The 22,959-nt window shown below is 42.3% G+C and overlaps 1 protein-coding gene and 1 pseudogene across 1 annotated transcript; one reads left to right on the forward strand and one right to left on the reverse strand.

The window, feature by feature from the left end:
* Nucleotides 1–1,501: 1,501 nt before the first annotated feature.
* On the reverse strand, nt 1,502–2,082 carry LOC128059633 (transmembrane protein 126A-like; annotated as a pseudogene).
* A 4,682-nt stretch (nt 2,083–6,764) lies between these two features.
* ABRA (actin binding Rho activating protein) lies at nt 6,765–18,355 on the forward strand. Its single transcript, XM_052651692.1, has 2 exons — nt 6,765–7,488; nt 16,437–18,355. Exons 1-2 carry the CDS (start codon nt 6,818–6,820, stop codon nt 16,912–16,914), a joined length of 1,149 nt encoding a protein of 382 aa, XP_052507652.1. The 5' UTR covers nt 6,765–6,817; the 3' UTR covers nt 16,915–18,355.
* The last annotated feature ends 4,604 nt before the right edge of the window (nt 18,356–22,959 follow it).

Below are 22,959 nucleotides of genomic sequence, written 5' to 3' on the forward strand. Positions count from 1 at the left end.
GTCACACAGAGTCAGACACGACTGAAGCAATACAGCACGCTTGCATGCGTGCAGTGGGGAAGAAAGAAAGAAACAGCTGAGCATGGTGATTCGTCTCCTATCACCCTTTGCAGTTTATGAAAGACTTCGGTATACATTACTAATTCTCACACCAAGTCCAGGACAAAGAAGATTTATACAGGTAGGAACAGCAAAAATTAAACGAACTGTCTCAGCACAGACAAAACTTCTCCTCTATATGCACTCTTGTTCAATCATATAGCTTCCAAAACAGGAAGAAAAAGGCTTCTGCAGTTGCAATTCCAGATTCACCCGAACTATAAAGGAAAGGAGTAAAAAGTGAAGGCAAATGATAGGAAGCTTTGACTCTGAGACTAAGATCTTTTTAACTTTTCCTGGATGGTATTGGGAAGTAGTTAGAGTGTTTTGATCAGCTGAGTGAGACATGAATTGAGTTTTAAGGTAAACAAGGGAGATGTGTGCAGATGGATTTGCATAGAGCAAAATGAGGAGTGAAATATATTGAGGAGATATCGCACTAATTAAGTGGGTGATGGTCAGACCAAACCAGCTGTTGATTTCACTTTACTTTCACTGAACTGTAGGTTGACTCTATACTACTGAAAGATCAGAGAAATTAGAAACATTATACTTTAATGGGTATTGTCAGTTCAGGGTGTCATTCAATTTAATGAGATGCACTTCTAAATTGTGCAGTTTGGAGTTAATAGATTAAGCATGAGTTGAACCAAGTGAGTGTTAATAACATAGTGAAAACTGAACAACTATTATTCAAAGAGTGAATTTAGTCATAATTACAAGGCCAGTTTCTAAGACACCACCATTTAGATTTAATATCATAAGCATCTGTGTGTTTGTTTCCTAAACTAAACCAGTGTGGCTGTAGTTTGATCACGGTTTCTGTGACGTGTTCTCTAAAGTTTTCTCTGGCAGTGTATGTATTGTTTATGATGTAAAAGCTTATGCAGTATTATTAGTACATACTAGGTTTGATGTGTTGACTGTGAATCAAGATCATTTATTTAGAAGGTGGCATCATTAGCCTCAGTAAGAGTGTAAAGGACATTGTGAACCACTTCTGCATGATGTTCTGATGCAGTGTAGTGGGCACTGTGCTAATTGCTTCACAAACAATCTCATATGAACACACAAAACGTGCTGGGGAAAAGTCATGTTTTTGCCACTTTCAGACAAGGCATTTGAGTCTCAGAGAAGTCAAATTTCCTGGCACACAGATCCTGAATGGAGATCCAATCTGTCTGGACCCATACATGGGCTACTGGTCACCACACCCTTGAGACCTGCACGTGGAGTGTCTACTGGTCCCCATAGCCTCTAGAAGCTAAAGGCAGGGCTGTCAGCCCTGGTGGTGGGTTAGGTTCCCTACCCAAGCAAGGCCTGTCTCCAGAGACAGCTCGGTGCTAGTCCCCCTCCCTCCGACTCTCACAACTTTATCTTTGTGTACAGATTTGCTCAACAATCACTGAATTTCTAGGACAGGTTCATGTAACCAAAGAGCCTTTATCAGTAGTATATATTGTCTCAACCCAAAGTATGCTGCAAACCTAGGCTGGAGCCAAATGGGAAATACCATCTCTCTAAAGATAGGCTTAGAAATCCTCATCCAATCATTTAAGATGTTTCCTTTCTCGGGTAGCCCAGGCTGAGTTACACCTGGCTGCTAGGCCACCATTCATTCACAGGGTTAGCCAAGAAAACAGGGTAGACGCCACCAAAAACAAGACCACCCCATCTGCCTCATGTTATGGCACAAGTTTCACAATGCTAATCACCTGTATTCAAAGGTAAACTTACAAAACTTTGTAAGATACACATGCCATCAAAAGTGGGATCACTGCCATTTGTGAGGCAGCAGCTTCAGGAGCCGCATGTAAGATACATTGAAAAAGACTAGCTGCTATTGGGCTGCAGAGAGCAGTCCAATATACGCTGTTCCATTTCAAGCAGATTCCTTTCTGCTTCTGGAAGTTGGTTAATTTTTCTGGTTATGATATCAGTTAAGTTCTCCTTGACAGTATCATCTGCTTCCTAGTTTTCCATTTATTGCAATCCTTTTCCCAGAATGCCGGTACCTTACTAGCTCTCTTCTCAGCAGTCGCTGCCTCCTCTCGTCTTCAAAGCCATCATGAGGGTTCCCTTTGCCCTTTGTGCTCCTGGGTGTAGCCATTCTGGCTTTGCTCTAGTTTTCAAAGCTTCACAGGTCATCCTAATGTGCTTAAGACCCTAATGTGATCCTCAGTGATTGGAAACCATTGAGCTCCATATTCCAGGAGTTTCCAAGAAGGCACCTGTGCACAACTCTTTGGTAATTACTACCAAGTAACTGAGACCTCATCTGACCCCTGACCAGGCTGAAGGGAACCTTTCAGACACTGCCTTAAAGGCCTCACTATAAATTACCTTAAAATAAAACACTATAAATAAGCACTCCCTTTGCAGCCTCCAGTTCCTACCAGTCACCCCACTTGACCCTCCCACCGGAAGATGCATCCCGACCGGGGGCTCGGTATCAGTCCTGTGCTAGGTCACACAGAATTGTCTAAGGAGTTTTCATTCTCTAACTCCATGGCTTGACCTCAAGATGACAATAACAATAGCTGCTTATCCAGCTTCCACGTGCCAAGCATGGTGTTCAGTGCTTCACGTGTATTACTCTTAATTCTCACGCTGACTCTGTGAGCGAGAGTCTCTGATACTCATGAAGAAACTGAATCTTGGAAAACTTAGACAACAGGCTAACCTGCAGTCTGGGTTTTCACCTGGTTCTGCCCAACCACAGGGTTCACGTCCTTGGTTCCCCTCATTGCTCCACGTCTCCACGTAAACGCCCCAGCGCTTCTGCAACTCCAAAGGGAAACTCCTTCTCACCACAAATCCTCCTCTTCTCCAGCCTTTTCCCAGCTAATGTCACCTCCTCACACCTGTCACTCAAACTGAAACCTCTAGATCATTCCCCAACATCCATCACCCATGGCAACTAGTGAGTCTGCTCTGACCCTCACTGGCTCCCGAACCTTCTTCTCTTCTTTCAGATCTTTCTCTCAGAACCATTCTTTATGGTTCCCTCCAAGATTATTTTCATAACCCCTGTTAAGCAGGGATTATCTCCTTAGGATAAGGTTATCTTAGGTTGTTATCTCCCTATCCTAGACTTGTCTTTTTCAAATCCACAGCCCACTTCGCTGGTTTTCGATTTGACCATTTGGTAATGCAAATTTGATATCACATTGAGGTTTACTTCTTTTTAATGATGCAATGAGTCTCATTTGATAAAATACTTATTCCTTAGCAAGGTGTTCTTCAAAACATAGCTCCAACTTATTTCTCAAATGTGCCCTGGCCTCTTGTCCTTACCCCAGAAACACTGTATATTCTCTAAAGTTCAGAAACTGGGGGCCTGCAGAATCTGGTCCAAGAACTGCATAGGTTCACCTTATACTATTGTGTGTAAGTTGTGTGTATTAACCATCACAGTGCAAGGAATTCTTCACCGTGTAAGGAACTGGGAGAGGTCATATAAAATCCCAGATTTCTTACTTCTCTTGAGACATTACCTCATCAGTTTCCCAAGTCCTCACACCCACAGTTGTGCTCCAACTCAGCTTACCTCGTGTGTTAAATGGCCTGCTTGATCCTTCAGGCGTTTAGGGTTATGGTCTTTATGCTGGGCCGTGAGAAGTTCTCTAGGCACACCATAACTTCGTAACTTTGTTCATAGCATTTCTTCGGGTTGGTGTGCCCTTTCTCCCCCGGTAAAGTTTTATTTTGAAGGGCTCAGATAAAGGACCACCAATTCTGTGAAGTCTTCCCAATAAAATCATTCACCTGTGCTCAATAAAGCTTTCTATTTCTAACGTTTAGTTGCTCAGCTGTGTCCAACTCTTTGTGACCCCTTGAACTACATATGGCCCACCAGGCTCCTCTGTCCATGGGATTCTTCAGGTGAGAATACTGGGGTGCGTTGCCAATTCCTTATGTGAGGGATCTTCTGACTCACAGATTGAACCTGCATCTCCTACACTGGCAGGTGGATTCTTTACCACTGAGCCCACCTGGGAAGCCCCATTTCTAATGCAGCTCTCCCCAGACTGTTAAAGGCAGCTATATGCACAACTCTCTCCTGGCTAGATGGGAAGACCTTGAAAGTAGTCCTGCTTTAATCAGTTTCACACCCTGCCTCACAGCAACCACCAGCAGGCCTCACCCTTGTATTCTTTCCATGAGCACTGAGTTAAGTAAATCCAGTTGAAATCAAAAGCCCTTTTTTGATGTCCATTAAAGACTTTTCATTCCCACTTTTCTGTAACTGAACAAGAAAAGGACTTATTTATTTACATAGAAAGGATCAATGAAATTATTATTTCATATGAGCTTTGAGCAAATGTGGCTTTCTAAAGTTTCTTTAGTAAGATTATATCGCTGGTGATGATAGCTGACTTTACCTGATTTCTAAGCATATCATGAAGAGAAGTGTATAAATATTAACTCCCTCCTTTCCCTAGTATTGCCCATATGATCAAATAATAATATTTTTTATAAAACACTTTCACACCACAAATTTCTTAGGTGGTAAATACTTCGTTAATCGGTTCTATATCTTCACCTAGTTTCTAATCTCGGGTCTCATAGGAAACTCACAATGTAAACTACTTAGTTCACGATATCTTTGTCTTTTTTTATATTCATTTCTTTTATACCTTCTTTTAAAGCAGAAGAATGTTGAACTCAAGAATTGAGATCTAGGTTGAGAAAGATAAAACATTTCTTATAAAAGACCTAGTAGGTAGCATACAGACCTTTCTGTAGGGAAGGAATGCCCAAAGCAGACATGAGGGGGAAAGGGATTTTACAGTCTCTTCTGAAGAAGCATAAATGAAAGACCACAGTTGGCGTGGAAGTAAAATCTCAGAAGAAATGACTAGATTCTTTTAGGAGTTCCCTGGTTTTTGCCAAGACTGTCTGCTGACAGCTGTAAGCCCCAGGCAGCCAGCTGCAATGCCCGTTAATACGTGAAAGACTGTTAACATTTTGCTGTTTTCATTCTCCCCCTGTAAGAAGTGCATATGGAACAGGTGTGGACAGGGAAGCAGAAATGTTCCTTTGAGAGTTATAAATCAGCCTGATCCTGGGTTGAGTGCATGGATGTCTCTGAGGAACCCCATTCCTCTCCCAAGGTGTTCCAAGTGGGTAAAGGGAATCTAACAGGAACCAAACCGCCTGCAGTGTCTCTACATTCCAAGAAAGAATGCTAGAAGTTTCAGACTCAGATCAAAATCTGTGTCATAGTTTTCTCTTCATGTGATCCAATTTCTTCTTAATTAATCAACTGGGATTTTGTCTCTGAATTGTTGGACCATAGTTAACATTATCAGATGCTGTTGAACTCTGAAAACATCTGACAGATTTCTAGATAGAGTATTAAGTCATCTTCCCAATTGTCTTAATCTTAGGAGGTAAATGACCTACAGGATGAAAAACTGACAACATTTTTTTAAAGTAAATTTGTCTCAATTTCAGAAGTAATTACAGTTCTTACCTTTTTTTAATGCTCTTGGACAGCAATTTTCAGTGTGTTTAGCTGCATGTCAAGATTGGAGGAAAGTATAAAAATCTATAGAACTGTGGTATGAAAAACATTCTATTTGTCTTACCTTAAGAAATACTTAATGCTGACCCCTGCACATTTTTACCTGGTTTAGGACACATCCTAGATAGTTCTTTCTCTATACAAATGACCCATCTATCCAGTCCTATTTAAAAAACAAAATAAAACTATATTCCAGTCCTTGTTCTCAGAACTGAAAGCATGGCTTTTTCTGCATGAACCTCAAGTTATGCCAAGGAAGTTTGTGTTATTAAAATCAAATAGCCGAGTGGGGCTTACTTCTGATAACATTCACTTACTTTGTCTTTAAATAGTCTTATTTAACAAAATATTTGAAAAGATTTGTTGTAATAGCAGTCTCTGAAGTTCACTGTGTGTATAGGTCTCAATTTAAAGATTAAAAAATAATAATTGGACTAAAATTTTGACTATTGTCTTGTCTATTAATACTACTTGTCTATAAAGTAATTCAAACTTGGAATTAGAATACTAGGCCCTTTTCTCCCTGCTTATCTGGGCCTGGGTTTTCTCATCTGGTAAATGGAGCTTGGATAAGATGACCTCTAAGGTCTACATCAAATAGAGTTGAAGACAAAAGGAAGAGGCAGTCGGATGCCTTTGAGGAATAGGATGAAAAGAGGCACAGGCTTTGCATCAGACATATGGGTTCCAGTCTTAGATATTATTAGCTATAGGAAGTTATGCGTCACTGTGTTCAGCCATAAAATGGGACTAATTAAAGCTGTATCGAGCACTGCTGAGGTTTCAATGGAAATAAGCCTATTATGTTCCCAGTACAAGTTGTACACGTATTTTATGCTCCTATAAATGGTCGGACCATATTTTAAGGTCAAGAAAAACTTAAGGCTGAGCACATGATCGGATCTAGTAGCTCCCACTCCGGCTCTTGGAGAAGAAAGGGCAGGATCCTATCACTGTCCTTTACCAGGAGAGATGTCTCTCTGCTGTGATGAAACTAGAGCCGTCAGGGTTTAAAAAAAGCGCATGGTCAGGGGGAAGGCACCGCATCTTGGCAAGAAGAGCTTAACATAGTTTCCAGTCACCAAACTCTCTTCCCACCCCACACCCTGCTTCTATTTAAATCCCGGGCCCTCCACCGGTCCACACTCATTTTAGCCAGTACCCAGGCTCTCAACAGAGAAGGGTGGCATGGCCCCCGGGGAAAAGGAAAGGGGGGACGGGCCGGCCAAGAGTGCCCTCCGGAAGGTGCACACGGCCACCCTGGTTATCACCTTGGCCCGAGGCTGGCAGCAGTGGGCCAATGAAAACAGCATCAGGCAGGCCCAGGAGCCTGCAGGCTGGATGCCAGGGGGCACCCAGGACCCACCCGATGCTTCTGGACCAGCGATAGACGCCCCCACCCGCTGGAAAGCTCAGAGGGCCCCAAAGCCTTCCTCCCCGAAGCCGGAGGGCTGTGGAGAGCATGGGCACGGCTCAGAGGAAGCCAGCGCGGTTTCTCCTATCAAGAGGAAAGAGGTGACCAAAACGGTGGTCAGCAAGGCTTACGAGAGAGGAGGGGACCTGGGCCACCTCAGCCACCGGTACGAGCAGGGTGGCGACCCGCCGGAGGCCGGGCAGCCGGAGAGCGACGTGGACAGACTCCTCCGCAGCCGCGGCTCCCCAACGCGGAGGAGAAAGTGTGCCAAGCTGGTGACCGAGCTGACCAGAGGCTGGAAAGCGATGGAGCAGGAGGAGCCCAAGTGCAGGAGCGACAGCGTGGACACAGAGGACAGCGGCTACGGTGGCGAGCCGGACGAGAGGCCGGAGCCGGACGGAGAGCCGGTGGCCGTGGCCAGGATCAAACGCCCGCTGCCCTCCCAGTAAGTGAACGCGCCTCTCAGCGCCTCAGCCCGCCTGCCCGCGCCCCGAGCAGCTGAGGGATGCCAGAGAGCAGCGAAGCCCTGCCCGAGTCAGGGGAGACTCGCGACAGGGCTGGCAGCCGGGGCTGGGCGAAGAGGGCAGTGCCCGGCTCAGTCATGGACCTCCGGGTCAAGGGCTCGCCCTCTTTGGTTTCTCCCCTCTGTTCTGAACCCTCGAGGTTTAGCCACAACAAAGATGAAGCCACCAGAGATAGGTGTCCGCTACCGGTTATTGTTTGAAGTCAGTTCTATGAGTAAGGATTGGCTTATTTTTTTCTGCAGAGAAAAAAGTATTTCCTGGTAGACTGAGGGGAGAGACCTTTCTCTTGTCTCAAATCAGTGTATGGAATATTATCAAGAGACACATCTACTCAAATAGTCCCATGGAACACAGATTTTTGTGAACCTGGACATAGGTGGGAGGCTGCTGTCTGACTGGAAAGCAACCTCTGAAGTGAGACAGACCCAAGTTCAAACCCCAGCTCTGCCCTGGCTATAGATAATGATACCGTGGTACACTTGAAAGTTGCTAAGAGAACAGCACTTAAATGTTCTCATCTCACATACTCACACACACTCACACACACTCTCTCACACACACAAATAGCCAGTTATTCTTCTAAATCCATTTCCTCCTTTGTAAAATGATGGCAACAATAAATTCTGCTGTTTTGAGAGAAGTAGATGAGATTAAAGCTGCCAAGAACTCAGCACAGTGCCTGCATATAAGCTCACTATATGGAAGTTTTTAGCTCTCATAGAGAGCTTATTATTTAGCAATTCTTCACTTTCAGAAAGCTTTTTAAGTTTATAAACAAAGGCAGAATACTATTAAAGCTAGGTAATTAAAATATCATAATACTTGTGTGCTGTGTATGTGTGATATGTTGCTTCAGTCGTGTCTGACTCTTTGTGACCCCATGAACTGTAGCCCACCAAGCTCCTCTGTCCATGGGATTCTCCAGGCAAGAACACTGGAGTGGGTTGCCACGCCCTCCTCCAGGGGATCTTTTTGACCCAGGGATCGAATCTGAGTCTCTTATGTCTCCTGCATTGGCAGGTGGGTTTTTTTTTTTTTTAAACCACCAGCGCCACCTGGGAAGCACAATCCTAAAGCAGTTAAATGCATACACGCACACACCAACACACGGACTCAGACTGATACATTTATACATTTATTCTAACAAGAAACACATGCTTTATTTCAAGACAATAACTCTCCCTCCACAGAACAGAAAGTCAGGATTTCTCACTCTACAATCACAGGATATCAGAATATGGGGAAAGTCTCAGATATGATGAAATGCTTACAAGCTGACTCCCTCAGGAAACAGTTATATGTGAAGGTGTGCTTTTCAACTTATGGAACAATCAGTAAAAAACAAAATTGGGAACCTTATTACAAAAAGTTGCCTTACAGTTTGTGACCTTAAAGATGTTTTGAAAGAATTAGCACTATTATGGGCTTCCCAGAGAGCTTCTCTGGTGGCACGGTGGTAAAGAATCTGCCTGCCAATGCAGGAGACTTGGGTTTGATCCTTGGGTCAGGAAGATCCCCTGGAGGAGGGCATGGCAACCCACTCCAGTATTCTTGCCTGGAAAATCCCATGGACAGAGGAACGTGGTGGCCTACAGTCCATAGGGTTGCACAGAGTCAGACACAACTGAGTGACTAACACACACACACACATAGGTGTTTTACCTGCTTTGTCCTTTGAACTCTCACAGTAAGGTTGGTAATATCTCATTTTAGGGATCAGAGCACTGAAGCTTGGAGGGAAAGTTCACTCACCAAGTTAGTGACCTGAGACATGCATGCCCATCTCCAAATGTCACGATTTGAAACCAGACATGATGCTACTTCTCACTCAGTGCCTTGAGCATATACTCAAGAGATCCGGATTTGTGTTCTACTTACATTCACAAAGGAATTCATAATCAGAAAGCACTATTCTACCAGGTCATGTGGAACCATAGTCTAAATTTTAGCCTCATGGATTTAGGAGGCATGCATGCTAGAAAATGAAATAATAGAATCCTACAGAATAAAAACTGAGGGTAGCACAATGAAGATGTTCCTGTCAGTGTCTTTTGAATTGGCCAAGGGTAGGGAGATGACAGCTGGGACCAGTCTCTGACACATGGCCTCTCTTTTGGCACCTAAGAATTGTTCATGTGTTTATTTAATCCTCACAACATTCTCTTAGGGTAGGCATAAGCGTTATCTTCACTTGATAGATGGAAACCCGAGACAAAGAAACATTAAGGAATTTGTATAGGATTGTACTGTCCATGGGATTCAAACCCAGGCACTCTGGAGCCAGAGCCCACCTTCTTGACCACTACTCTAAACTGTCTCACCTGAAAGTGGGAACGTGCATACTAGGCCCTTCTCATGGTTCCCCAAAACACACCTTCTCTGTGTGCTAGAGCAGGACATAGGCTTTGAATGAGAGACAATTAGATTTGGAATATTGGTTACCTGGGAAAATCCTAAAGTTTCTTCATTCTCATCTAAAAAATAAGCTGCGATAATCCATAGTTATTTTGGTATCAGTCATGTAAAGTGATGGGCACAGAGTTGTGCTCTGTATAATACAAGGGGCCAGCCCTGGTCATCCCAACACTACAAGATACTAGGAGACTGGCTGTCAGGGTTTGGGGAAGGGAATAGGGCTTCCCTTGTGGCTCAGTAGGTAAAGATTCTGCCTGCAATCCAGGAGACCTGGGTTCCATCCCTGGGCTGGGAAGATCCCCTGGAGGAGGAAATGGCAAACCACTCCAGGATTCTTGCCTGGAGAATCCCATGGATGGAGGAACTTGCCTGGCTGTAGTCATAGGGTCACAGGAGTTGGACATGACTGAGTGACTAAACCTACATACCCACCTATGGGAGGGAAATCCCTCCCTTGCTTCTTGGGTTCCTTTCCCTTAGAGCACACAGCGTACTGGGATGTTGCCCACAGCAACAGCAGCTCTGAATGTCAGCCAATGCGAGCGATGCCCAGAAAGCTACCATGGAAGCCTAATGGGGATTTTTACCTGATGGGATGCTCACATACTGCTGGAGACATAAGTGTGGCATCAATGACTAGGCCTATATGAGAGGGGGTTTGTTCACTTATTTTTAATTCTAAGCACCATTCTTTCCCCATATCCACTAATAGGGAGAACATGATGTGTCATGGATATTTAAGCAGAAAGAAGTTTTCTGGGTGGTCCTATGGATAATAGAGACAAACAATTCAGGTTCGATAAAAAGTAGAAATATTCCTTACCAAAAGAATTTTACTAACTGGGGCTTTACTATGAAAATGAGTTCCATTATATGCTTTATTTTTAAAAGTCTTTTGACTGTGTAGCTATGTGACTTGTTTTGTCCAGGTCCTTCAGACAAAGCAACTTTTATCTGTCCCCCATTACAGTAATGGTGCAGTATTACATAGTGTATTACATACAGTAATGGCACAATATTAAAATGAAAGTCATGCATCTACCCTCTCCTCCAAGGTCTATTCAGTAAAAATGAAATGGTTGAGCATGAGAGGGTGTTTTATAGAAAAGGGAACTGAACAGAAATGTATCCACATCATAGAGCCAGTAAGTGATGCCCTTGGGAAGTGATGCCAGAGCTTGTGTTCTTCCCAACCCAGGGATCGAGCCCAGGTCTCCCGCCTTGCATGCAGAGTCTCTACCATCTGAGGCACCAGGGAAGAATGACTTTACTCCTAAAGCTTGTGTTCTTAACCACTGTGTTAGACTCATCTCTCAGCAGAGAACAGACTCAATGAATCAAATAGAGTCCCAAGCATCACCTCCGTTGTGGAATCCCTGGAAAACTCCCAAAGTGTAATGTTTTGGTGCAACTTTATTAAAGATATTCCATGGACTCAGGATGGTTACCAGTCTGCAAGGAGCAGAGCAGCACAGGCCTGGTTCCCACACCTGGCTGATAACAGAATGAAGAGCACAGCTGGGAATGCACGGTCACCCTGCTTCTGATAAATGTGACCCTGTGGATGTCCCGCTCCCATTAACCAAACTCGCTATATACTTCCTGTAAGAGTAAGCACATGAATGCACACAGGAGCAGAATCTCCCTAGAACTTCCTTGAGACATCGGAAATGTGGCAGAAGTTCTTGACTTTACTGACAGAGAAGCGTTTTAGCCTAAGATATGAACGTGGTGCCAGTCTTTCAGTATTGCTTTGCTTTCTATGAATTTATACTAGGTCATCTTTCTAAAGCTCAATCTGAACTATCATTCACATTTCACTTGAAAATTTAAAAAATAGGATAAGCTTGTATATTGATTCCTACATTCAATGATCAAGGATATGCTCAGGGTCTGAGACTTACCAATCCTTATTTCTAAACCTGATCCTTTCAGACCTTTTAAAAATCGAAAATATGAAAGTAATACCAAACATGTACAAGATAGATAAAATTAAATACTCATTACAGTATATTTCCTTCTAGTACTTTTTAAGCAACCCTATTTTCTAATTCTTGCTTATAGGACCAATTCTTTTACTTTCCTTCTCTCGTTATTGGGAATTATCATTTGACTATATAACAAATGGACATTAATATGGTGCTTTTTTTGATGTTTCTCTTCTTCATAGTGTTATTACCTAACCAAACCCAACCCTTATCCCAAATGACATAGAATTTCAACACTCAGGAAATTTAAGTTCCTAGTTCAAAGGAAAATATATATATCATCAAAGAATGAGACCCATATAATATACAGTTTAGGCAAATTATTTCTGGATACTAATTTGAATATTTTTCAATTCTGTGCTTTCTCTAAGTTATAAAGTCAATACAGTTGACTCTTACAACATAGGTTTGAGCTGTGTGAGTCCACTTATAAGTGGATTTTTTTTTTCAATAAATGCTTACTAGAGTATTGTTCAACCTGTGCTGGTTGAATCCATGGATGTGGAAACATGGATACAGTGTAACCGTAGAAAGTGAAAGTCAGTCATGTCTGGACTCTTTGTGACCCCATGGACTATATATATACACAGAATTCTCCAGGACAGAATACTGGAGTGGGTAACCATTCCCTTCTCCAGGGGATCTTCCCAACCCAGGGATGGAACCCAGGTCTCCCGACTGCAGGCAGATTCTTTACCAGCTGAGCCACTAGGGAAGCAACTGCAGAGTTGTACTCAAATTTCCAAGTGCCTGAAGGATCAGAGCCCCCCACCCCCATCATACATCGCTCCCCAGAAGAAGCAGATGCAGTTCCTGTAGTACCACAGTGTGTGTGCGCGCATGCTCAGTTGCTTCATTTTTTGCAAGTCTATGTACTATAGCCCGCCAGGCTCCTCTGTCCATGGGATTCTCCAGGCAAGAATACTGGAGTGGGTTGCCATGCCACCCTCCAGGGAATCTTCCCAAATGGAACTTATGTCTCTTGTCTCCTGGATTGGCAGGCAGGTTCTTAACCACTAGTGCCACCTGGAAGCCCAGTACTATATTTACTATGAAAAAATGCCCACATATAAGTGGACCCATGGAGTTCAAACCTGTGTTGTTCAAGGGTCAACTGTAATACCAGCAGAAAGAATTTTGAAAAAAAAAAAAAAAATCAACTGTCTCTAGACTAACATAATTTCAGTTGTGCACGTACTCTTGATTTCTTCAACCTGGTGCATATATGCATTTTACATAGTTAAAATTGTAGCATATGCTCAAATTTGTTTTATTCTGTTTATTTTTATGAATGTCTTTTAGTGATTATTCACCATTCTTTTTCATTACTGAATATTCAGTTAGCACTTAAAAGTGTCTGGGACTTCCCTGGTTGTCCAGTGGTTAAGAATCCACCTGTCAATGCAGGGGACACAGGTTTGATCCCTGGTCCAGGAAGATTTCATGTGCTGTGGGGCAACTGAGCCCGTGCTCCATAACTACTAAAGCCTGTGCACTCTAGGCCTGTGATCCACAACAAGAGATGCCACCACAATAGGCCCACGTACTACAACGAGAGCAGCCCCCACTTGCTATAACTAGAGAAAACCCTCGCATAACAATGACGACCCAGCAAAGCCACAGAAATATAAATTAATTTTGAAAAAAGTGAGTCCGGTGCACAGTAGGTGTCATACGTACTTTAATAAAGGTTGGAAGGAATGTCAAAATGCCCGGAAGTTCCTTAAAGGGAGGACGTATTATGTTCTATACTACAGGATAGTACCGCAGTTGGGGCTCAGGAGATAAAAAGGACGAGTTAGTGAATCATGATGTTCTTTTCACTCTCTTCTGAGATGTTGAAGTCTCTTCTCCAGCAAGCTGTTCCAGCCTCGTTTGATATGAGCTTTGGGTTATGCCAGGATGACACTGGGCTTGTTATCGAAGGCTGTGTCTGCCATGGATTGCCATCATTCCAAGGGGACTAGGTATTTACTCTTGTTTGATCATGAGATCTAGCCGCCCACACTCTGGGCAGCTGAACAGGGACAGTCTGTGGAGATGCAGATGAAGACAAGGACCAGCAGGGCTGAGGAAAATGCATGTCACTTCAGGGCAATGTAGTTCCTAGCACTTGTCCATACATACGTGTGTGCTTAGCTGCTCAGTCGTGTCCGGCTGTTTGCAACTCCATGGACTGTAGCCTGCCAGGCTCCTCTGTCAATGGGATTTCTCAGGCAAGGATACCAGAGTGTGTTGCCATTTCCTCCTCCAGGAGATCTTCCCCACCCAGGGATGGAGGCCTGTCCCCTGCAGCTCCTGCAATGGCTAGCAGATACTATACCACTGAGCCACCTGGGAAGCCCTTCCATACATCTGTGATTTTTTTAAGTTGTAATAATTGTATAAAGTTTTCGGATGCTATTTTTCCCAGTTAACTTAGTCATATACTTTTGTCCATGTGTTTACAAAGTATGATAGTGTTATCTGTGGCAGTGTGCTCCTGGTTTCAATTCTATTATGACAGTGAAACTGAATGCAGCAAGCTAGGGACACAAAGCATGGGAATTAATGAAAGTTCGCCATCTAGTGGATGTCATTCCTCTTTGAAAAATAATACAAGTATGCCTCCCTACCCATATCTGTTAGTTTCCTGCATTTGATTGATCAGATTTTAGGAAATCAATTTGGATGGTGAGGAACACTCGCACCTGACTTGCTCCTGGGTTTTGACCAGCAAACTATGAGAGTTCAGGGAGGTGTTATTGAATTCATGCATGCCATTCACATGTGTGTGTATGTGTGTGTGCTTACTTAGTCATGTCCAACTCTGAGACCCCATGGACTGTAGCCACATAAGCAATTTCAGCTCTACCCAACATCTCCAGTTCCAAAGCTTCCAGACATGAAGCCACTTGGTGTTGGGGAGAAGGATGGATGAGTCACTTGTGGGGATGAAGAATACAGATTTCCGACTTTTATATAGTCCAAGAGTTCATGCTTTACTTGTAAGATTGGAGCTAGAGAAATGACAGGAAAGTCTGTTAAAGACAAACTTTGCTGTTTTTAAATTAGGTCTACACTCGCTAATGATGGTTTTTGTTTTAGTAAGAAATGCATCCCAGGCTGCAAAGGCAGACCCACACATTTGAGACAAAACTCATCCACTTATTACACACTGTCCTGGCAGGCTGAGTGGCACCATCACATAGCAGAGAGAGCACGGTCTTTGGCCTCAGACATTTGGGGTCTGAATCCCACCTCTTCCGCTGGGCTGGGGCAGCATTTCACAGTAGTTACACACAGGCTCTGGAGCTGGCTTTACTTTGGTTCGAGTCTCAGCTCCATCAACAACTTCCTGACTGTAAGTAAGTTACCTAACCCTTCTGCCCTCAATTTCCTCATCTGTGAAATGAGATTAATGGTACCTATCTCATAAGATGGTTGTGGAAATATTAGTAGAAAGTGTTTAGAAGAATGTCAGCACATAGTATTCAATAAATGTTACTATTGTTAGCTGCTGCTGCTGCTAACTTGCTTCAGTCGTGTCCGACCCTGTGCGACCCATAGACCCAAAGACCCACCAGGCTCCCCCATCCCTGGGATTCTCAAGGCAAGAAAACTATTGTTTGCTAGTGTCTCCTATTTATACTACTAGATATTTCAAAATTTGTGGAACATTATAGGTATGAACATAGATATGCTTCATTACAAATATGTATTTAAAAATCTATACATGGCAAATGTAGCAGCAAGGGAGACACAGACATAAAAAGAATTTTGGGAACAGTGGGAGGAGGAGAGGGTGGAATTGCTTGAGAGAATAGCCCTGAAACATATATATCAACACATGTAAAGTAGAGAGCCAATGGGAATTTGCTGTATGACGCAGGGCACCCACAGGTGGTGGAGGGATGGGGGTGGGGAGGGATGTGGGATGGGGTCTAGGAGGGAGGGGGCCACATGTATGTCTATGGCTTCATGTTGAAAAACCGTCACAATATTGTAATTATCCTCCAATTCAAATAAATAATTTAAAAATCTACACAAGTGAATAGTACAAAGTATGTGGCTGATAAAAACCTTATTTTGGGCAAATTTTTTTGATGTATAAAGTGGATTCCCTTAACCCATTGCTATGATTCCAGTTCTAAATGTTACCAACATGCAAGTTTGAGCTACACATACTTGCCTTACCTTTGTATAAGGAAGTTCTTCCTTGAAATAGAGTTTAATATTATTTTATGGGGCTTAAAACATTATTGTTACTCACAGAGAAAATAATCTAGGACCTATCTCAAACTCAGAACAATGGTGGCATCCTCTATGACTTTCCTTCTTCCATCTCTTATTTTTTTGAATTGCTTACGTGTCTTTTATGATGAAAAATTTATAGACTTACATTAAGATGCATAAGAAATACAAATAGAAAGCAACCCTTGCTAAATTATGAATATCTTGATTTTTTTACCCTCTTTCTCTTTTAGGGCAAACAGATTCACAGAGAAGCTCAACTGCAAAGCCCAGCGCAAATACAGTCAAGTGGGCAATCTGAAAGGGAGATGGCAACAATGGGCTGATGAACATATCCAATCCCAGAAGCTCAATCCCTTCAGTGAAGAGTTTGATTATGAGTTGGCCATGTCTACCCGCCTGCACAAAGGAGACGAAGGCTACGGTCGCCCCAAGGAAGGAACCAAAACTGCCGAACGGGCCAAGAGAGCCGAGGAACACATCTACAGAGAAATCCTGGACATGTGTTTCATCATCCGCTCGATGGCTCGCCACAGACGGGACGGCAAGATCCAGGTCACCTTTGGGGATCTCTTTGACAGATATGTCCGTATTTCAGATAAAGTTGTGGGCATTCTCATGCGTGCCAGGAAACACGGGCTGGTCGACTTTGAAGGAGAGATGTTATGGCAGGGCCGGGATGACCATGTTGTGATTACTCTACTCAAGTGAACTTTCAACCACACAAGCCAAATTTGACCCACTCTTGTCTTAATGCTAAATGCTAAAGTAGTGAGAAAGTAAAATGCAAACTGCTCTGTAATAACTTACTAAATATTAAACCATTTTTTTTACATAAATAACTTTTGAGCACTCTATTTCTGAGGGAGTTTGAAGATTGAGGAAGCACACACAAAGCATTTCAGAAAGCACACTGAGGATTATTTGTGCACAAAAAGTATTTAAAATTCCACTTACCCTTTGGGCAAAGATATTTGGCCATTCTTTGCAAAATTGCTATAGATGTTAATGTAAATAATTATATCTAAGATGAATTCGGATAAGTATCAGCAAACCATACTATGATATGTCATTGTTTAGGAAAGAAAAAGCATTCCATTAATTTTGGCAAAGCTAAACATAAAATTTTCTAAGCAGCCTGACTTTGTTCTATTATTTTTATGATAGCATCACTTACAAAATTAGCACATAAATAAAGAGTTGTATTCAGATAAGACACTGAAATTGATGAAATTGCTCTGAGGTCTTTGAATTGAATAGGTTTCCAACAGGTTAGCCATCCTTCTCTGATGTGATTTGGGCAAATCATATGAAAACAGGCATCGCTGGCGGTCATAGAGCCAGCAGAGAAAGCAGTTCTGTTCACCTTCTCTATGATAAAGCAGAGGTGAGAGATTTAGATTTCTCTGCCTTTACAGGACTGCTTGGGGAAGTTTATTTTTTTTTAAAACCTTAATGAGTCATGCTGTCTATATTTACCTCAATACACATCAGATTAGAAAAACAGAAAATGCTACAATGAACTGGAATGTTGAATGTAGAAGAATCTGAGTCATGGGTAGATCAGAAACAAATTTGAGATACTTTAATCAAGTCATTTTACTGTTTCATTTTACTTTGTGCTCTAACAAAATTTTGAAAATAACTGAAAGTCTAAAAACAGCAACATTAGTCCAGCTAAAGTGAAAAAAGTATAGTTCAATGATGACAAGGAAATTTACTTCACACTAATCTGTTCCTTGTCAATTTTTCTCCATTAGTGTGCCTTATATAATTCTAAAAACAAGTTGAATAAAATGTGAGATTACAATTCTTAAGAAATTCAATGAAAGTTACTGAATGATAGCACTTTGGTGTTACACACTGAAATTAATGTCAAAGTATAATTCTGCAAAATAATAGGTGCTCCTAATTGCAAATTGTTAGGCTTAATACAAAGTATGGATTAAACTACCATAGGAGTTATCTTTGCTTTCATGTATTATTCTTTCAAACTGAAAGTTTCAATATCTTCCTAAAGAGGAAAGTTTGTATATTTTTGTTTTCATAATAGATTTGTCAAATTACATATTACTAACATTTCTAAGTAGAATTTCACATAAGATGTATACTTTTATCATAACAGTGAAACCTATGTCAAAAGCTTAAAACATGGCACAAGAATAAAACATACTTTTATGTTCTTGTTTTTGTAATACTATTTTAAAGTATATTCCAAAGCACACTCCACAGAGTGTGGGCCATCACAAAGGGTGAATGCGGTGGCCATGAAATGTGGCATAGTTAGTTTTTATAGCCTGGGTAATTTCATATGCTAATGAGTTGGAGGACTATTCCACCTGTTTTGGGGAAAGGGCGGAGATTTCTGGGATTTAGGCCACAGCCCACTCCTTGGTCTTTTATCAGTGCCTTGGAACTGTCATGCCACCTCTGGGTGTGTCATTTCACTTGCTGACTCAGGATCAAGGTCTAGTCTTGCCTGCCATCATGGTCCCATTTGATTCCAATCAGTTTATGTTGTGTCCTTGGGCTATGTCATTCTTTCAAAAATTGTGCCCTACCCCTTACCCTATTACAGTAGGAAGGGTACAATCACATTTAAAATCAAACCTCATACCCGCCAGAGATGCTTAGCAGGCACAAACAAAACCTTGTGGTCACCAGGACCCAGAGAAAGGTGCAGTGACCCTCACAAAAGACTGAACCAGATCTGCTTGTATTTGAGGGTCTCCTGTGGAGGCACGGGTCAGTGGCTGCCGTGGAGACAGGGGGTCTGGCTGCAGCGGTTCTGAGAGGCACAGCAGGTGGAGGCAATGGTCCTTTTGGAGGAGGCTGCCATTAGCTCCACCACAGACCCGCCAGGTGGGCTATCCAGAACTGGAGAACAATCACACCAAAGAAGTCCTCGCACTCTTGCGAAAGTTCTAGGCCGCACAAAGACTTTCCAATCCGGGGATCTGGCAAAACGACTGAGAATCCCCAGGGAATCTGACTCTGGGGTCAGCGGGATTTCATTATAGAACTTCCACAGGACTGAGGGAAATAGAAACTCTTGGAGGACGCATACAAAATCTATTCCAAGGAGAAAGGAGCAGGGACCTTCAAGGCCAAACAGGTCTTTAGATAGGCATTTTCAGGAACTAATTTTATGAGCCCACTCCTTGTATCTTCTCATAGCTAGAAAAGCACTAAATCCGTTCATGGTGACATCAGCTCCTCACCGTGACTAGCAGAGAACCTTTTCGTAAGGATAAGCATTTTATTGCATGAACGTGCCCTCTACCAAAATCACATATATTGCCCTCCACCCACATACACCCCCCACCCCCCCAACACACCCCTCTCTGGAGCAGTTCCTCAGACATATCTGAGGTGCCGTCTCCTGGGCTGCAATCCTCATTTTACCCCAAATAAAACTTAACTCACCTTTCACGTTGTGTATCTTTTTAAAGTCAACCATTTCTAGACACCCAGCTCCTCACCAGACTGCCTGCTCTCTCTCTCTCTCAAAGTGTATTCTTGCTTAAGTAAACTTTTTACTTTCTTAACCTCTGCGTTGTCTCTGAATTCTTTCATAAGAAAAGAAACACCTTAAAACTCTTTGGGGATACCACCAAGGATTATCTCCTGGCACTGTGTGCCCAGATTTGGGGAGCATCCCCGTCTGTTCACATAAAAACAACTTCTCTCTAACAGAACAAGAACAACATCACACTGACTTTTTGACCAAGAAATTCCAGTCCTGCAAGCAGCCAGACCCCACTTTTGTTAACAACAGGATATACTTTTATCCCTTATCTACAGAGACAGAGAAAATACACGTTCTCCAAGTTAGTCACCTCTTCTTTCGGAAAAAAACCACCCAGCCAGAATTAGCTCATAAGCAGTCGCTGCTCACCTCTGACGAGGAGGAAACCAGTGCGCCCTCTTCAAATCCCTGAGCTGTTCGCTTCAACGTCTCAGGGAACAGAGAACTCAGAGGTGCTGCTTAAAGGCTGATCCGCCTTCCACGGGCATCAGCAACACCTGGTGCTTGTCAGAAATGCAAATAAGGAGTCGCTTAGCACTGCAGAGGTTTCAAGTTTGGCATGCTGAAAAGTCCCCTGGAAAGCTTGCTAAGGATCCCTGGGTGCACCCCAGAGATTTCTGTAGGTCTGGGATGGGGCCCAAGAATTGGCTTTTCTAACTAGTTCCAAGGTGGTGCGACTATGGCTGTTATTCTTTAGTCTACATTAGAGCAAAACAGGGAGAATTTGTCACTTTCTCAGGTTTTAACCTTTATCTTCTGACATAAAGCTCAGCTGCTTTCAGTTGTGTAACAGAAACTGGTTTAAATAACAAAGGGAATTTATTTCCTCATACAAAGTGTAGTTTAGAGGTTGGAGGGCAGCTGTTGCCAATTATGTTGCCAACTACCTGGTTCTTTCCAAGTAAATGATCTCTTTCCAAATATAACTCAGAACTGTGAAGCTATCATGTGCGGCCATACATACCAACTAATCACTGCCCCTCACATTTATCTTCAGTCCTACCCACAGAGCATTTTTAGCACATTTTAGGGCTTCAGTAAAAAATGTTAATCTCTGCCCTTTCTCCTCCTTTGAGGATGTCTATTATTTCCACCCAAAACAATTTTTTTTCCCCTCCATTTTCACAACATTTTGCCACACCAGAATAACTCCTATGTGCTGGGTAGTGTGAAGAATAGACACACAGGGTTCTTTCAAAAAAAAAAGCTTTAAAGTCTAGCTCAGACGACTTTCTAAGTTTTCTTCACCCTCTCCCCAAACCAGCTTACGAATCCTTGCCACCCCAGCCTTTCCTCTTACACAATTATCACAATGTATTGTGTATGTATGCTAAATGCTGTGTATATAAGAAAAACACCAATACAGTATACTAGCATATATATATGGAATTTAGAAACATGGTAACGATAACCCTGTATGCGAGACAGCAAGAGACACAGATGTACAGAACAGTCTTTTGGACTCTGTGGGAGAGGGAGAGGGTGGGATGATTTGGGAGAAGGGCAATGAAACATGTATAATATCATATAAGAAATGAATCGCCAGTTTAGGTTCGATGCAGGATACAGGATGCTTGGGGCTGGTGCACTGGGATGACCCAGAGAGATGGTATGGGGAGGGAGGTGGGAGAGGGGTTCAGGATTGGGAACACGTGTACACCCGTGGCGGATTCATGTTGATGTATGGCAAAACCAATACAGTATTGTAAAGTAAAAAAAAAAAAAAAATTATGAAAAAGTATAAAGTAGGCATGATTGTGTAGAAATGTTACCTGAAAACTGGGTTTGCTGTAAGATACAACCAAGCCAAATTGCAGAAGACTTATTACTTGCTCTAAGTAAGGAGAACAGCAGAGATCTTTTCCAAAACAGTGTCTCTCTTAACAGCAAAACTGGGGAACTTTAAGCTATTGGTAAAGGCATATTCATGAAGGGGCTTGGGTAGTAGGCAGAGTTCAAACTTTAGTTGACTAATAACATGAGGGTCAGAAAAGGTCAACATCATTATCCCTTAGATTCCAGTTGATCTGGTTGTTGGGATTTAAGTTTTGCAAACCAGCTCTGCAAAGACAGTACTTTATGCTAGCCTTAACCATGGACAGAGAACTAGCAGTCTTTACAACTGCTATCTTTGCTCTTGCTATTTCTCTTGCCTGGTAATGGTTTTGTCCCCTTAAATTTTTTGTCCCCTTAAATCCATTTATTACTGGGATCTGTTCAAGGTCAAGCACTGTGGCCAGGCTTGATCAGAAAAAATAACTTAGGCCAAAAATGGCTTATGTTAAGAAAGCCACGCCTGGTTCTTTTCCTCCCTATCCCATATGCTTAGAGAAAGAGATAAATGAGGGAAAATGACAATGTGGGTATAAAGGCCATGAGTTATTGCAATATGGATCAGGGTCTGCTCAATTGATCTTAGTAGGATACTCTCATTTTAAAATATGAAACATACATGGTAATGAAGATTGAGGAGACAAAAATCCCATATAAGAAATTATTTATAGACTTCCCCAGTGGCTCAGTGGTAAAGAATCTGCCTGCCGATCGTGGAGGACATGGATTCAACCCTTTGTCTGGGAAGATTCCACACGCCACAGAGAGACTAAGCCACAACTACTGAGTCCCTGTGCTGTAAGTACTGAAGCCTGTGAGCTCTAAAGACCATGCTCCGAAATAAGAGAAGTCACTGCAACAAGCCTGTGTGCCGCAACTGAAGCCCAGGAACAGCAACGAAGACCCAGAACCAAAATTAGATTTAGAAAAAAGTTTCCATCCATTTTAAAAAGACAAAAAAATCACATCTCATTAAACCCAAATCTTAAAATATCTAATGGTGTCTTAAAAAATCATAACATTATATTCTTTTTTAATAGTACTCTTCTGCCTTGGTATAGTTAACTACATTGTTATTTCTCCACATAGGCAAAAAGAAAAGAAAAAGCCATGAAGTCCTGAAGGGACATGTCTTCACCTGAATAAATCCTCTGAAGAGTACAGAGTTGATTATAACTCCATTTAAGCTATTTGTTACACAGATGGTCTTTTCTTCTTTCATTCAGCCTGGTAAAGCCTTGTCAAAGAAAAGAAAAAATTTCCAATCCTAAAATTTCAAGATACAACTCAAACAATATGAAAACACAAATACATAACACAGTGTGTACTATTTTTAATTGTAAAATAAAATGCAATAACACCATACATACAGGAAAATGGTTGAAAAAAGTACG

Source organism: Budorcas taxicolor, chromosome 14 (assembly GCF_023091745.1).
Source record: "Budorcas taxicolor isolate Tak-1 chromosome 14, Takin1.1, whole genome shotgun sequence".
Lineage (NCBI taxonomy): Eukaryota > Metazoa > Chordata > Mammalia > Artiodactyla > Bovidae > Budorcas > Budorcas taxicolor.

Excerpts from the sequence above, each read along its gene's own strand:
- ABRA (XM_052651692.1), top strand. The coding sequence starts at position 6,818 with ATGGCCCCCGGGGAAAAGGAAAGGGGGGACGGGCCGGCCAAGAGTGCC. Across the intron at positions 7,489-16,436 it reads AAACGCCCGCTGCCCTCCCA|GGCAAACAGATTCACAGAGA; the intron begins GTAAGTGAACGC and ends TTTCTCTTTTAG.